This window comes from Capsicum annuum, chromosome 4 (assembly GCF_002878395.1).
Source record: "Capsicum annuum cultivar UCD-10X-F1 chromosome 4, UCD10Xv1.1, whole genome shotgun sequence".
Lineage (NCBI taxonomy): Eukaryota > Viridiplantae > Streptophyta > Magnoliopsida > Solanales > Solanaceae > Capsicum > Capsicum annuum.
The window spans coordinates 209799824-209815431 of NC_061114.1; the positions used below are offsets into that span (position 1 = coordinate 209799824).

A 15608-nucleotide genomic window follows, 5' to 3' on the forward strand; every position below is an offset into this window, starting at 1 on the left:
CTTGATCCTTAGGAGACACACTTCCTTGGTGGGTACTTAATTTTCGCTTGTTAGGTGGTTCACTTCCTAACTTAAGCATTTACTCCTAGAAAATGTACTTTCTAGTTGAGTAGTTAACCCTTAGGAGATGCAATTTCTTGTCCGGGTAACTTAAGTTTCGCTTGTTAGGTGGTTCACTTCCTAACTAAAGCCTTTACTCCTAGAAAATAAATTTTCTAGTCGAATCATTCCACTTAACCCTTAGGAGACACTACAAAAAACAGGTCAAATTATGGACGTTCATTTTAAGATTTGCTAAATTGCGATTCCAACAGTTCCTAAAACCCCTACAATAAGAGCCGTCACAAATAATTTACAGCAGTTTTTTCCAACCTCCATAATTAATTTGCAGCGGTTTAAAACCTCCGTTACTCTAAATTTAATTTTTTTATAATAAATGTTTATTTAAAAATTACGACAGTTTAAAACGTCCGCAATTTTTATTTTTTATTATTTTTTAATTTAGTGGGGCCCATTAATTTTCAATAACAAATTATAAATTTTAATTTTAGCTCAAATTTAGTTGTTCCTTTAAGCATAACCTACAATCCAATAGTTATTCAATTCATATATCATTAACACAACATGACAAATTAAACATTGTAATTCACAAGCATATCAAAAATACATTGAACATTAAACTTCAAAATTAAATTTTCAATATTCGCATCTTCAAACTCCAATTTTCAACATTAACTAATCTCTTAAAACTCCAAAATCAAATTTAAACACAAAACCTTCAATATTCTAAGTTCACTCCAACCACACAATTACATCATCATAATTGGATATCCAAGATAATTTGCAACAAAATCAATGACTTTCATTAGGATCACTATCATCAAGTGGTCTCCTTGCATCCATGGACGAAATGGGTCCATTAGCCGCATCACTTGGCTACATAAAAATGAAAAGTATAAAAACCAATCAAATAAACTAAAAAACATCATGATAAATATAAATAGATCAATCAACAACTACTCCACGCTACAGTTTCAAAGTTCTCAATCAATTGATCAAACTAGGAATCTGAGTACCATTCAACATATAGGTAATATCAAACTAGGAACCTGAGTACCATTCAACAACAACAACAACCCAATTTATTCTCATCTAGTTGGGTCTGGGGAGGATAGAGTGTACGCAAACCATACCCCTACCTTAGATAAAGTAGAGAGCCTATTTTCGATGGACCCCCGGCTTAGAATCAATAACAGTATAGTAAACACAAAACATAAATGCATATAAACTTGCATAGGCAAAATAAATTAACAACGCTAGCCACAAGATAATATTCTTTGTCCCATAAAAATTGATCCACATTATATTCTGTAGGATCCCCAAATGTTTGCCACAACTTCTAGAAATTAAATATTACATCCCTCGCTTCTGTAAAATATTCAGATTCGTTTAAACTAATTCACTCAATCAATTAATTACAGTTCGATCCTATATTAGTTGGGTCAACTACATAAATCCTTTGTTCCCATTCTTCTCTATTCAGGTCTAATATATCCCAACAGTAGGAGCTTCCTAAAACTAAAAACTTTTCAAATCTTACACTTACACCCACATGAATATACAAACTCCTAACAAAAAAAGACTCCTAGTAAACACCATTCCTAAATTTGATTGTAACAACATCAATTAAGTCTTAACCCTAACTAACTGCTATGACCAATGTAGATTCTTTGCTACCATTGTGATATGTTCTTAACGAAGTCCCCATTGACTCTAAACAGATATAATGTCATCAATTGCAATTTCGGTATTTTCCTACAAATCAGACTACTTCATTACTACCTCTTGAAATGAATTGAATGTCAGTTTTACTACTTAAGGAATATCCAAAGTAACTTATACCCCCCTTGAAATTCATCTACAAGATTACGTACTTCATTTTTAATGTTATGGATCAATGTTCTCCAAGTCAAATAGGAATTCATGCATGTGCTACTACTTTATGCTCTTCTTTTCACAAAGGAAAGGAAAAGAGACATAAAACAATGCTGAGAGTGTCTATTTCCATAGTCCAACGTAGAACGAAAAACATACTAGATAAGTATGATGAAGAACCTAAAGCATCAAAGAACCTTGCAAAATTTCTGGAAAGATGCAATCCAAACAAAAAAACAAATAACTAACCTGTATTTCTGCGGTTCATAACAATGAACTGAAATCGAGGTTGAGCACAACATAGATTATTTGACCCTTTTCCCTCATTTTTTTCGTGTTTGTGAATAAAACACACCTGATATATTGATGTTAGTTAAGTTGCTGTAACTGATAAATTCAAAGAAAAAAGCTATTGACACTGGTTTTCCAGGAGGAGAATCTTCAAACTAGGAAGAAACAACACATCCTTTTGTCTTTCTGAATGTGAATGCCATTTCACTAAAAGATATGTTCAAATTGCACAACATAACCATCTAAGATAATGAGCTGGATATTCTTTTTACGCTAGTTAAGAATGACAATTCCATTTCACTAAACATGGCTTAAAACCTTGATATTCTAAACTAGTGTGATTTATCATAGCGATATTTCAAGGACAAAATAGTTGCCAAAGTATGTCACTGCCAACTAGCTACTTGACGCCTAAACCTAATTAATAACTCTATCAGAACTAATTTCTACTTGTACTTAGATAGAGTCAGTTATACTATTGATAGAGTCTCTAGGTAGACAAGGCTCCATCCTGCAATTGTAATCTAAGTTAAAATTCAATCTACCAAGTGACTGAAGAGAAAGGACCCTTCCTTAAAAGAGGATGACATTCGACAAATAACAAAAATTGGTCCTACTCTTACTTCATAGCAAAAATTGCATTCGACAAATAACAAACCAAAGATACATAAAAAGAAGTGGAAAGGTCAAGTTGTTTATACAATTACCAGCTTCTGTGCTCATAGTTAACTTTGAATGAAGCAATTCAATCTTTTTATACGCTAATAGATATTGTAGAATCCGCAATTCTCAGGGACCCACCAAGGTCAATTGGTATAAGGGGAATGAAAGAGTACAAGACATCTGTTATCAATGGTCGGTAACTTAGTTCTTATTGTACACATAGCAACGCTACAGCAACAACCTATTAAATCATCCATCCATTATGATTCTGTAAATTTAAATAGTAAAATGGAAGTAATAATTTGACAAAAAATCCAGATTCTCTCACTTATGGCATCGCCTGTAAGTTATGAATTACTGAAATGTCAGCATCCCATGAGCTCAAAGAGATTTATAGCAAACAATTACTATGATTGGACTATCTCTTGCATAACATACCCATGTAACAATAGATTGGCATTGACCTCCCTTTAGTCTCTTCACTGGTCTTCTTCCCAACAAAAGCTCCAGAAGTATAATGCCAAATGCATAGACATCACTCTTATCAGTTAATTTCCCTGAAGCACAACAAAAATATTAGCAAGAATGTTTTTACTTTTGAATAGCTAAGAAAAACAAGATCTAACATTTACATTTTTATTTGAGAAAAAGAAAAAAGAAAAATAAAGCATTCTTTTCCTTTTCATTAGCACAAAGTACTGTGGACTAGATAAAACTTTTGCAACTACTTTGGAGTATCCTAGATCCGTATCTACAATTTCCTCATTTCAACTTAATTTGCCAAAGCCAGGCAGTACTGGGCTATTTTGGAACAACAAATAATAGTACAGAACTGAAATAGATTGAAAGTGCCAAAATTGGAAACTTGGAGATACATTCACCCTTATTAGGGTATTTCGGTGCACTAAAGCTACTGTAATGAGCGGGATCGGGGCAAGGGCAGATACATTCACCCTTATCGTCCCAAAACAAAAAAAAGATAAATTTTCATGTCATATTTTCTCAAAATCCTCATCGTATTGCCATGAAACAATGCATTTGACATATTACACCTTACACCAGCAGAATTTCGAAATATCTAAATCTTCTAGGTGGAAAAAAATCAACAAATTCCAATAGCAACAAAACATTAAACTTGGACGGGCATGCAACTATGCAGCTCCTTATCAGAAAAAACACTATCAATTCCTCGTACACAACAGAAGCACCACAAACAAGCTAATATCATATATTGTCTGAGCCTATACACAAGTAACCATTTCACAAACTCCAACTCAAGGAGACTATCAATCCTAGAAACCCCTTTCTCTTTTATATTTTTATTCAAATATATTAGTTATGCTAAAAAAAAATTGCTACACAAAATACAGTTTTTCCAAAAAAATTAAAAACAAAGAACACGGATCCGAAAAAGTGGGTCTCCTTCTCCTAATAACACCTGGGAGCTTCAAGTGGGTTCGATATCATCACCGAAAAATTCTTCTGGCAACGACTTTCAATGGCGGCATTCCTATCAATGGCCACTGGGTAGGCCATTGATTTCAAACACTAAGATTTCAAAATAGAATTGCAAGAATTACCTGAGAGCTGGGAAGACAATGGCCGATCGGAGACTTTCCATGGTGGAGTTCCAATCAATGGTCAGCGTACCTCAATGGCGCTATCAATTAGAGTACCTCCCACTCTCTCTAATTGGGGAAAAATGAGAGAGAAATGTTTTGGAGGAAAAAAGAGGGAAAATAATCTTTCATTTGGCGCTATTTTTTTTAATGAATAGTAGGGGTTAAAACCACCACAAATATATAATTTTTGGCGATACATTTTTAATCCCTGTATTTAATATAATTTTGCAGGGATTAAAATAAGCCCGCAAATAAACCTTCGTAATTAGACCCATTTTTTATAGTGATACACATTCCTTGTCAAGATAGTTCAAATTTGGCTTGCTAGGTGACATGTTTCCTAACTTAAGTCTTTACTCCTAAAAGATGCACTTTCTGGTAGAGTCCTTCCATGCAATTCTTAGAAGATGCACCTCCTTATCTGAGTAATTCAGATTTCATTTATTAGGTGATACACTTCCTAAATTAAACCTTTACTCCTAAAAATTGCATTGTCTAGTCGAGTCATTGCACTTAATCCTTAAGAGACGCGCTTCCTTGTCAGTTTCTATTTGTCAAGTGGCACACTTCCTAACTTAAACCTTTATCTCTAGAAGACGTACTTTCTAGTTGGAATTCCTCACTTTAATTCTTAGAAGACATACTTCCTAGTCTTAGTCATTTAATTTTACTCTCAAAAGATGCATTTCTTAGTCAGAGTCTTGATTCATCATTGCAACATGCAAGTAATTATGATTGAATTTTACATTCGCAAAAGTATTCTGATGATAAATTGGGGCAAAAATTTAATTCATGTTATTGAAAACATTATTTTGAACCCTCTTAGAAAATAGGAATTTACTTTTCTGGCAAATAGAATCTCTTTTTATAATAATTTTTGTTTCGGATAATTTTCGTTCTAGTTTTGATGTTGATTTCAAGAGCCCGCCTGAAGAATAGAGTGGATAAATGGAAAGTCAAGCAACAAGGTGAAGAAATTGAAAGTCAACAGATTGAAGAAATAGCAAGTCAGGAGCCCGTCCGGAGAACAGAGTGATGAAATAGCAAGTCGGGAGCCCGCCTGGAGAACAGGATGAAGAAATTCAAAGCCAAGCAACAAGGTGATGAAATTACAAGTTAGGAGTCCGACTGGAGAATAGGGTGATAAAATAGCAAGTCAAGAGTCAAGGAAAGCTTCATAGATAAGACTTTTGTAATTTTATTTATGTTTTTAACTTGTAATTTTTATTTTTGATGTAATGACAGAGCCACAGACCTGAACCACGACAAGACCTCACTCGACCCTCCAACTCAGTATAGTTCTTCTACTTCGAACCCTTTGAGATACTTGTGACTTCATTCCTTCATAACTGGGGCAGGGAGGATTTCCTAAATCAAGACTCGGTGGTACTCTGTTTTCCTTTTTTTCTTTTTGAATAATGGTCGGATCAAAATTCTGTCTTATTGTTTTCTTCTTTGTCTGAAAACACTTTATGTTTACACCCAAAGAGGGGTATGATGTAGACACGTAATTTTGTCCCTCCCCAAAATTATTTTTTACTATTTTTTACCTTGTCTTACCATGTACCTTCACCCATCTGATAAGTTTCACAATAACAAATTCAAAAAATTCTTAATAACTTTGGACACCTCACCCTAACAAATATAATAACCTATACCCTACCACGTGCACCCCACCCCAATTCACGTTAATCACATACACACTCACCGATTCACACACACTGCCTGCATATACACACTCACACTCACTGAAACATGTAGACATATAAGACTCTCACAGCTTTATACAATACCTCAATTCCCCATACACACAACACCATACATGTACATAGACGCACAAAAACACACACCACCAGAAAAATAGGAGACGCACACATAAAACATAAAATATACACGCACACATCGGAGCTACACACACAGAGAAATTAAAAAGAGGAAGATCGAGAAAGGAAATAGTGAGTAAAAGGGATTAAAGAATCGAAATCGCAATGGAGAGAGAGAGAGGAAATGGATGAAGTTGACTGTTTTCGGTGAGTTTTTCGTCGGAATTGGAATACCTGGCGGAATCGGTTAATTTGCAACCCCAAAATAGCTATTCCTCTATTCTTTTAAATTTTTTTGGTGAAATCTAGCCAGAGAGATACCTATTTCGTTGACTATCGGGTCTACCGGAGCTCCAACATGATAGAAAATGATAAATCGATCCCGATTCCGTCAAGCCATTTAAGCCTAGTTCAAAATCAGTGATTTGGGTTTCGTTTTGAGGTTTCTTTGCTGGTTTTTTATTTTTCTTTGAGTTGCAGTTTCGTTAGTTGACTGTTGAGGTTCTATTCGAGGTTTCGGACGCAGGTTTTACTTTTTTTAAGCGGAATAATACATCAATTTTGAAAGCTTCATCTAAGGTTCATTTCTCATCTCATTCTCGATTAATTTTAAGTTTTGGATGCTTTGTGTGATGAATTCATGTTACGTAAAGTTTATTTTGTGTGATTTTGTGATGTTTGAATCATGAATGTTGGTTGATGTTGGATTCGTATTTTTGAATATTCAAATGGATGGTTGAGGATTAAGTTAATCATTGATTGAGGATAAAGTAGGTGGTGGGTATTGAAAAATGATAAAAATGAATATTGGCTTGGATTGGTTCATGAATTGAGTTGATTTGAAATAAATATTAATTTTCTCGAGCTCGCTAGTATCATGTGTTAGACCGTCAAATGGATAGACAAACGATAGGGGTAGACAGATTTTGAGATTCTGGATTAATGATATTTGAAATGTTTGTTGAATGGTTTATCTTATCGCATTAGATTCAATTGCACTCATTTTAGTGGGAAATACCTCGAGAAAATTGTATTTGTTACGGGGGAATGCCCCGGGATATTTTGTACTCGGAAGATCGATCGTGATCAATGCTCGAGGCATCGGGTAAAGCATAATGTAGGATAGATAGAATAGTTTAGGTTTTAATTTCAGTATTTTTATTTTAGTTTGTAATAAATTGGACTGGACATTATTTTGGGAGTTTTGGTTATTTTATTGTTTGTTTTCTTATTGTGCGTTTTATATGATTTATGCATTTCATACTGTCGTACTAGGCGATATACTCCACGAAGAGACCGTGGTCGTATCACGGGATCGAGGGGTACCTAACACCTTTCCCTCGGTCAACAGAATTCCTTAACTAGAATCTCTGTTCGTGGATCAGTTTTAGAGTCAAATCATTTTGAAAAGAATTTTTCAAAGGTGACTTGGCACACCCGATTTATCTCAAGTGGCGACTCTGAGTTTAAACATAACAATCCTTTTCGAAATAAATTTTCCTTTTTGTCACTTAATGATAAAACCCTTTTCAAACTAAAATCCAATCTTTTTGGTAAAAAAAAGGTATGACAATATCAACTTTTAAAAAAGAGTAATTTTGCCTAATTAAGTATTTTTTTTTTCAAAAGAAAATTATAATTAAAAATATTTCTGAATTTTTAGGTTTATGAAAATTTCTTATTTTGTAAAGGGGGCATTAGAAAACATCAATGGAATCAAATAAGAATCCAATTCAAATATAAACCATCAATTGAATGAAGTGAATAATTCAGTGGGAAAAAATATTATTTTTCTAGAACACGAATCCGTATGCTCTTTTTCTTTGATATAATATAATAATTATAATAAAGAGTGTCTTTCAATTATATATATAAAAAAGTTATCTTTTTCATATATTGTTTAGACAGTAATTTGTTTATTATTTAATCTAACAAAGGAAAAGGCTCAAATATGTCATTGAATAATTCAAAAAGTCTTATTGATATCCTTCGTTATAAGTTTGGCTCATTTATGCCACGCCATTGAAAGCTTGGTTCATCTATGTCAGTACCGTTACAGAAAGGTTCATTCGTGCTATTATTTAGTAACAGTGATTTTCACAAAATCATTTTTGCCATGTGACCTCTTGCCAGTTACAGCTCACCGAGGACATGACCCTAGATAGGAAGGTCTGGAAGACGCGAATTACGGCAGAAGAGTAGGGCCAGATTGGGTCGCTAGTGTAGGGAATTACTTGGTGGGGTTTTTTTTTATTTTTTATTCCCGTTATGATTCCGTATTCAGTGTTCCATGCTTATTACGAATCTGTGTGCTTTCCTCTGCTTTCCTCTGTTTTATATTCCTTATGGGTGCCGTATTTATGTTATGTCATCTGCTTCTGTTCTTTACTATGTGTTTGTGTGATATCTTGTGCCTTGAGTCGGGGTTCTTTCGGAAACAGCCTTTCTACTTCATCAGAGGTAGAGGTATGGACTGCGTACATCTTACCCCCCCAGACCCCACTAAGTGGGAATACACTGGGTTTGTTGTTGTTGTTGTTGTTGTTGACCTCTTATTAGAGGTCCACATTACCAAATCCAAACCAATCAATATTACTTAAAATAGTTTTACAAAATCATAATTGCAAAATAATGGCACAAGTAAATTTTTATGTAATGGCAGTAGCACAGATGAGCAAACTTACAACGGATAATATAAATGAATCATTTTTAATAATTTATGGTAGCATAGATGAGCAAACTTACAACGGATAACATAAATAAATTATTTTTAATAATTTAATGACATATTTGAGTTCTTTTCCAACTAATAAATTATAGGCTGAATCTCTCTCAAAAGTCTCAATCCTGGACATGTTACACAATATATGTATTTCCCGTACATATCATGATGGCATGCAAATTGGCAAAATTGAAATCCTCAAGGATATATTAAAGTATCGGATTCATGACTTAATTATGTTTTAATTATAACAATGTTATATCCAAGATTATTATTTTAAAGAAATAGCTATTGGTGATTGGTCTTGTCCATCACGACTCAAGTGAGTGCAGGTGGGATACCAAATAATTTTTTTCTAGTACCACTGGGCATTTTTTTCGTACTAAAAAAATGTTTTAGCTGATTCGTCCTAAATGCATTTGCTATGACAATACATTGGCCGTGTACCTATGAGAAGTGAGGTATGTAGCCTACAAAAATTTGTAAGTATAAAAGTATATCTCCATATGTGAAAATTACAATTACTCATGGAGGATCAAAAGTTAATTATATGTACAGACATATTTTATCTATCCATATTCATGAGATCCTTAAGATGAAAGTATTTTAGCATTTAGAGTAACAACATTTATAACTCTGTAAGATTAGGTCATAGCTCAATAATGAAAATATGAATATTGAAATAACAATTATCCATGGCTTAGCTTGTCTTAGTTCCTCTACTTTTTTCAGAATTGTCCATAAAAGTACTTTGCTCCATTTAATACAAAATCTACCAACAGTTTGGAATTGCTCTTCAACGATTTGTTTACTAGCGGATTGATTATTTATGTAACAAAAGGCAAAACATAAACATAAGAAATGTAAATTAACCCGGTTAACTTAACTACTTAAGCTTTCGACTCTAGAATTTTACTTGCGAGTGTCTACATTTTGCCTAAGATGATAGATGAAATGAATCTTGAGTTAGAGAAGTAGAAGCAAATATTAATTCTCTACTTTGAACTATGGCGGTCAAGTGGGCCGGTTCCGGGCTGTGTTATTTAACCGGGTTGAGGGCTGGGCCGAGGCCGGGTTGGGGTCTAAGTGGACCGGGCCCAACAGTAAAAAAATCAAAAACCACCCTAACCCGGCCCACTTAACCCAACCCGGTCAAACCCACCTAAACCCAGTCAAACCCGGTCAAAAATATAAAAAAAAAAACTTTTTTTCAATATACATTATATATACCCACCTATATACATTATAAATACGTTAAACAATATATATACACTATATGTATAGTATATACTACATTAGAATTTAAAAAATATATAAACATATACACAATTACACATATATGCGCACCATCCAAATATATATGTACTGCTTTAAACTTTAAAGTTTAAATAAAATATACTACTATATATATATATATATATATAATTATATATATATACACATGTATACGTTAAATGTACACGTCTATAGAAGATCTATTCACATATATACACTCTAATCTATGTATATGTAATACTTTAAATCAAATATACTATAATATGTAAACATTACAGTATATATTTGTATAGTTACATACTAATTTATAAAACATATACACATGTATACGTTAAATATACACGTCTATAGAAGATCTATTCACATATATACACTCTATTCTATGTATATGTAATACTTTAAATGAGATATACTACAATATATATACATTACAATATATATTTGTAAATATACTAATTTATAAAATATATACACATGTATACGTTAAATATACACGTCTATAGAAGATCCATTCACATATATACACTCTATTCTATGTATATGTAATACTTTAAATGAAATATACTATAATATATAAACATTACAATATATTTTTGTATAGTTATATACTAATTTATAAAACATATACACATGTATACGTTAAATATACACGTCTATAGAAGATCTATTCACATATATACACTCTAATCTATGTATATGTAATACTTTAAATCAAATATACTATAATATATAAACATTACAATATATATTTGTATAGTTATATACTAATTTATAAAACATATACACATGTATAGGTTAAATATACACGTCTATAGAAGATCTATTCACATATATACACTCTATTCTATTTATATGTAATACTTTAAATCAAATATAATATAATATATATACATTACAATGTATATTTGTATAGTTATATACTAATTTATGAAACATATACACATGTATAGGTTAAATATACACGTCTATAGAAGATCTATTCACATATATACACTCTATTCTATGTATATGTAATACTTTAAATGAAATATACTATAATATATTTGTATAGTTATATACTAATTTGTAAAACATAAACACTTGGATACGTTAAATATATACGTCTATAGAAGATATATACACACCATTCAATATATATGTACTAGTTTAAATAAAATATATACTACAATACATATATATATACTACAATATATACATATATATATATATAGTTATATACTAATTTATAAACCATATACATAATGTATACATTAAATATACTCATCTATAGAAGATATATACACATATATATATACCATTCAATATATTCACTACTTTAAATAAAACATATACTACAATATATATATATATATATATATATATATATATATATATATAGTTATATACTAATTTATAAAATATATACACATGTATACGTTAAATATATACTACTTTATATTTAGAAGATATACACACACATATATATTTACCATTCAATATATACACTACCTTAAATAAAAGTATAAAACATATGTTACTTAATATAATAAACTAATAATACTTGATAGTAAATTAATAATGTATTAAAACTAAGTTTTTAATTTCAGTTTGTGAAATACTGAATTTTCAAAAAAAAAAAAAAAAAAACTTAACCGGGCCGGGCCGGTTAACTAGCGAGCCCAAATCGGGCTGGGTTCGGGCTGGGTTAACCGGGCCCAAATAAAAAACCCAACCGGACCCCTAAATCCCTTGGGCTTATCGGGTTAGGTCAAACCGGGCTGATTTAATTATGTGGACCGGTTCGGGCCGGTTTTAACCGGCCCGTTTGACACCCTTACTTTGACTACTTATTGGATGAAAATATTTTTTGAAGAAAATGCAACAGAACTTGGGATGCTAGGTTGTTTGCTTGTTATTTTTCATATTTGGGTATCAAAATATTGTGTGATATTTTTGATGGGATCTTTTGTAACAACGTAAAGTTCACTTGTTATGGACTATGGAGTAATAAGTTCATTTGTTATTGAGTAATAAATTAATAACAACAATGCACAATTTGACAACAAGAACAACTTAATTAATTGGAGATTGAACAATTAGGTAGGTCTTGGACAAAGAAATTCGTCATTATTCAACTTTAATCAAAGGATCTGACAAGAACTCAAAACAGGAAATTAAATTATGAAGAATTAAACACTTAATGCTTGAGGAGAATTTCGTTGATCAATTTGTCTATATTCACATAAGATGATCCCGTTGATTTTTTAGTAGCTTCTTCAGCTAATTTCTTCCATTCCATTGCCTTCTTCTTCATCTCTTTGCCTTTCTGGCCAACCATCAACTCTCTCACGAGACTTACAACTTCGTTCCTTTTCACATTATTGTCAATTTCCATTGCGATTCCCCATTGGGTGCATTTGAACCAACAGTTAGTCTGTTGTTCCGCGAAAAATGGCCAGCAGATCGTTGGCACCCCATTGCCGATACTTTCAAGAGTCGAATTCCATCCGCTGTGAGTCAAGAATCCTCCAATAGCAGGGTGACTAAGGACTTGTTCTTGCGGGCACCAACTTGTCAACATCCCTCTTCCTTTAGTTTCTTCCACGAATTCGGATGGAAGAATTGCTTGTTCCCCTGATACAACATCAGGTCTTATGATCCACAAAAATTCCATCTGACTATTGGCAAGTCCCCAGGCAAATTCAATAAGTTGATCTGCTGTCATGACAGTGATGCTTCCAAAATTAACATAAATAACAGAATTTGGTTTCTTGGAATCAAGCCATTCAAGACACTTTGGATCTTCTTTCCAAAGATTGGAGCCCAAGCACTCCAAATTCTTGTCCTCGATGTGTTTTACAAGAAAATGCAGGGGGCCAACCGTGTAGATTAGAGGAAGAAGGGCCTGAAGTGATTCAAGAACTTCCTTCTCTAATGGATCAAATGTATTGATTACAATAGCGGAAGCAAATTTGCTTCTATTTGTTTCTTGGATAAGGTAGTTGAACAAAAAATCATCTGAATTTGTACTTCTCACAAAACTTGGTAAATCCCTCAGACGTATGCCTTTCATGCCTGGTATCCAATCCAAAGCCGTCTCCAAATACCCATTTGTTAAGTCAATTGCATCTACAATTTCCGCAAAAGCATAAAAGAACAAAGGTTAAAACATAAACACATTTAAAAGTGCATTTGAAATGGGCCGTTTTAAAACAGGAAAAATTAAATAAAGTATACCTTTAAGTGGAAAATATCCTTTTTCAGCAAGGTCGCGGTAATGCATGTAACCTAATAAACCACAAGCACTTGGGGTCCAAAAGAAAACATCAGGGATTCCCAAATCTTGAGCTACAGCTAGAGTGAAGCTCATACAACCATCGGAAACAATGCAAGAGACAGGTGGCACGTTGGATGAAGAAGTATTGTTGAGCTTTGCAAGCAACTCTTTGAAAGGGCCTAAACAAGTAGTAGTAGTGGAATTGCACAGAGAAGGAATATCTTGAGTTGCATCGGCATCACATGGTGGGAGGCCATCAGGAATGGTCTCGAATCGAAAAGATGGCAAGCCCTTAAGGGAATCAGGGCCACGAGACTTAAGGAGACGCCTATGGTTGTATTTAGTGTTGACAAAAGTGATGTGAAAGCCTTTGTGATTGAGGATTTTAGCTAAATTTAACATTGGGTTAACGTGACCTTGGGCAGGGTATGGTATGCAAACTGCATGGGGCTTGTCAAGTACTTCATGATTACTAATGGAACCCATATTTCTTAAAAAAAATATTTAGCTTATGGTTTGTCTCCAAGAGCACTAAAGGAGATGGATTGGTCTGATTTTGGCTAGTAGAAGCATGTGTAGTATTTATAGAGAAAATACCCAGAGATGATACGTGTAAGAGTTGAAAGCTAAAGATTAAAAAGTCAAGCAAGAAAGTTGGAGAACAGTCAAAGTTGAATTCCAACACCTGAATAGTAGAGGTTTTTTTTTATCTTTTTTCCTCTGTGGCTCCCTGGTTTACATATTATTTGTCACTATTCCACAAACTTACAGCAAACCAGATTCTCAAAAAAAAAAAAAGTGAAATGATCTGCTAAATTCTTGTACTTGTTGGAGTTTGTAATATAAATATCATTACTTAGTTCTTTGTCATTTGAACCTCTCAATCCATTAAAACAGAACACTAATGTGCGAGTAATTCAAACGAATACACATGAAATTCCACGTTATTTTGAAATGACAGATAGAAAATTGTAACACCCCAACTTAAAAAGGAGTTTCACATCAACAAAACATAAGAAGAATATTGGGTATATATGTAAGAAAGCTTCACTCCCTGGTGATGCGTTTTAAAGTCGTGCGGGCCTAGGCCCAGAGCGGACAATATCACTTGTGATTTGGGGAATTACAGGGATATCTTGGACCTTCGTGGTTCGAGATACTCATCGCGGCCATTTTAAAAAAAAATGAAATAAGTGCCCCACCCCCTTCCTCTTTCTTCTTCAGATAACATCTCACCCTTCTCTCATCTCACCTTCATTTTTTCTTCGTTATCTCACTACCTTCAAAACACGACCATACTGTCTGAACACCACTAAAAGCTACCTAAGACTTGCAATTAGTACATTTTAATTTCTAAATCTTTACAAAGTGCATTGTTTCTTTTTGGCAAAATGACCTTCTGAACCCCTCTACTATGTCAGTTTTGTAGGTTGGACACTTCTACTTACATGTTTGTCATCTGGACCCTTGAACCCATCAAAAAGCAACATTTTGCACCCTTTGACCGTTGACCTTGCCTGTGTGGCAAGGTCATGGTTACTAGGACAAAGAGAGTGTAACCACTCGCCAAGGGGTGCGAGTGGGGTCAATTTTTAGCCAATTTTACATTAAAATAATTTAAAAAATAAAAATAATATTAAAATTTAAAACAAATTAAAAAGGGTTCTTTTTTTCCCTCCATATTTTTAAATTTAAAAATATTTTTAAAAATTTAAAAATAATTTAAAAATATTTTTAAAAATTTAAAAATAATTTAGAAATATTTTTAAAATTTTAAAAATAAATTTAAATAATTTTAAAATTTTGCCAAAAATTTTAAAAGGATCCTTTTTTTCCCTCCATCTTTAATAATTTTAAAATATTTTTAAAATAATTTAAAAATATTTTTAAAAATTAAAATGTCATTTTAAAAATATTTTTAAAAATTTTAAAAAAATATATATTTTTTCCCTTCCCACCCCACCCCAGCCCGTCCCCACCCCCACCCCACCCAGCCCTTCCCCACCCCCCAGCCCCTCTTT

General features: G+C 32.9%; 1 protein-coding gene across 1 annotated transcript; it reads right to left on the reverse strand.

Annotated features, from left to right (window-relative positions):
- Nucleotides 1-12411: 12411 nt before the first annotated feature.
- Nucleotides 12412-14140, reverse strand: LOC107869532 (7-deoxyloganetin glucosyltransferase). Its single transcript, XM_016716061.2, has 2 exons — nucleotides 13548-14140; nucleotides 12412-13439 (listed from the first exon to the last, which is right to left on the reverse strand). The coding sequence occupies exons 1-2, from the start codon at nucleotides 14071-14073 to the stop codon at nucleotides 12508-12510; spliced, it is 1458 nt and encodes a 485-aa protein (XP_016571547.1). The 5' UTR covers nucleotides 14074-14140; the 3' UTR covers nucleotides 12412-12507.
- Nucleotides 14141-15608: the final 1468 nt, after the last annotated feature.

What these genes read in the sequence shown, in the direction of transcription:
- LOC107869532 (XM_016716061.2), bottom strand. Translation starts at nt 14,073, where the DNA reads ATGGGTTCCATTAGTAATCATGAAGTACTTGACAAGCCCCATGCAGTT. An exon ending in AGGATATTTTCCACTTAAAG is followed by an intron (nt 13,440 to 13,547) that starts GTATACTTTATT and finishes CGGAAATTGTAG; the next exon opens with ATGCAATTGACTTAACAAAT.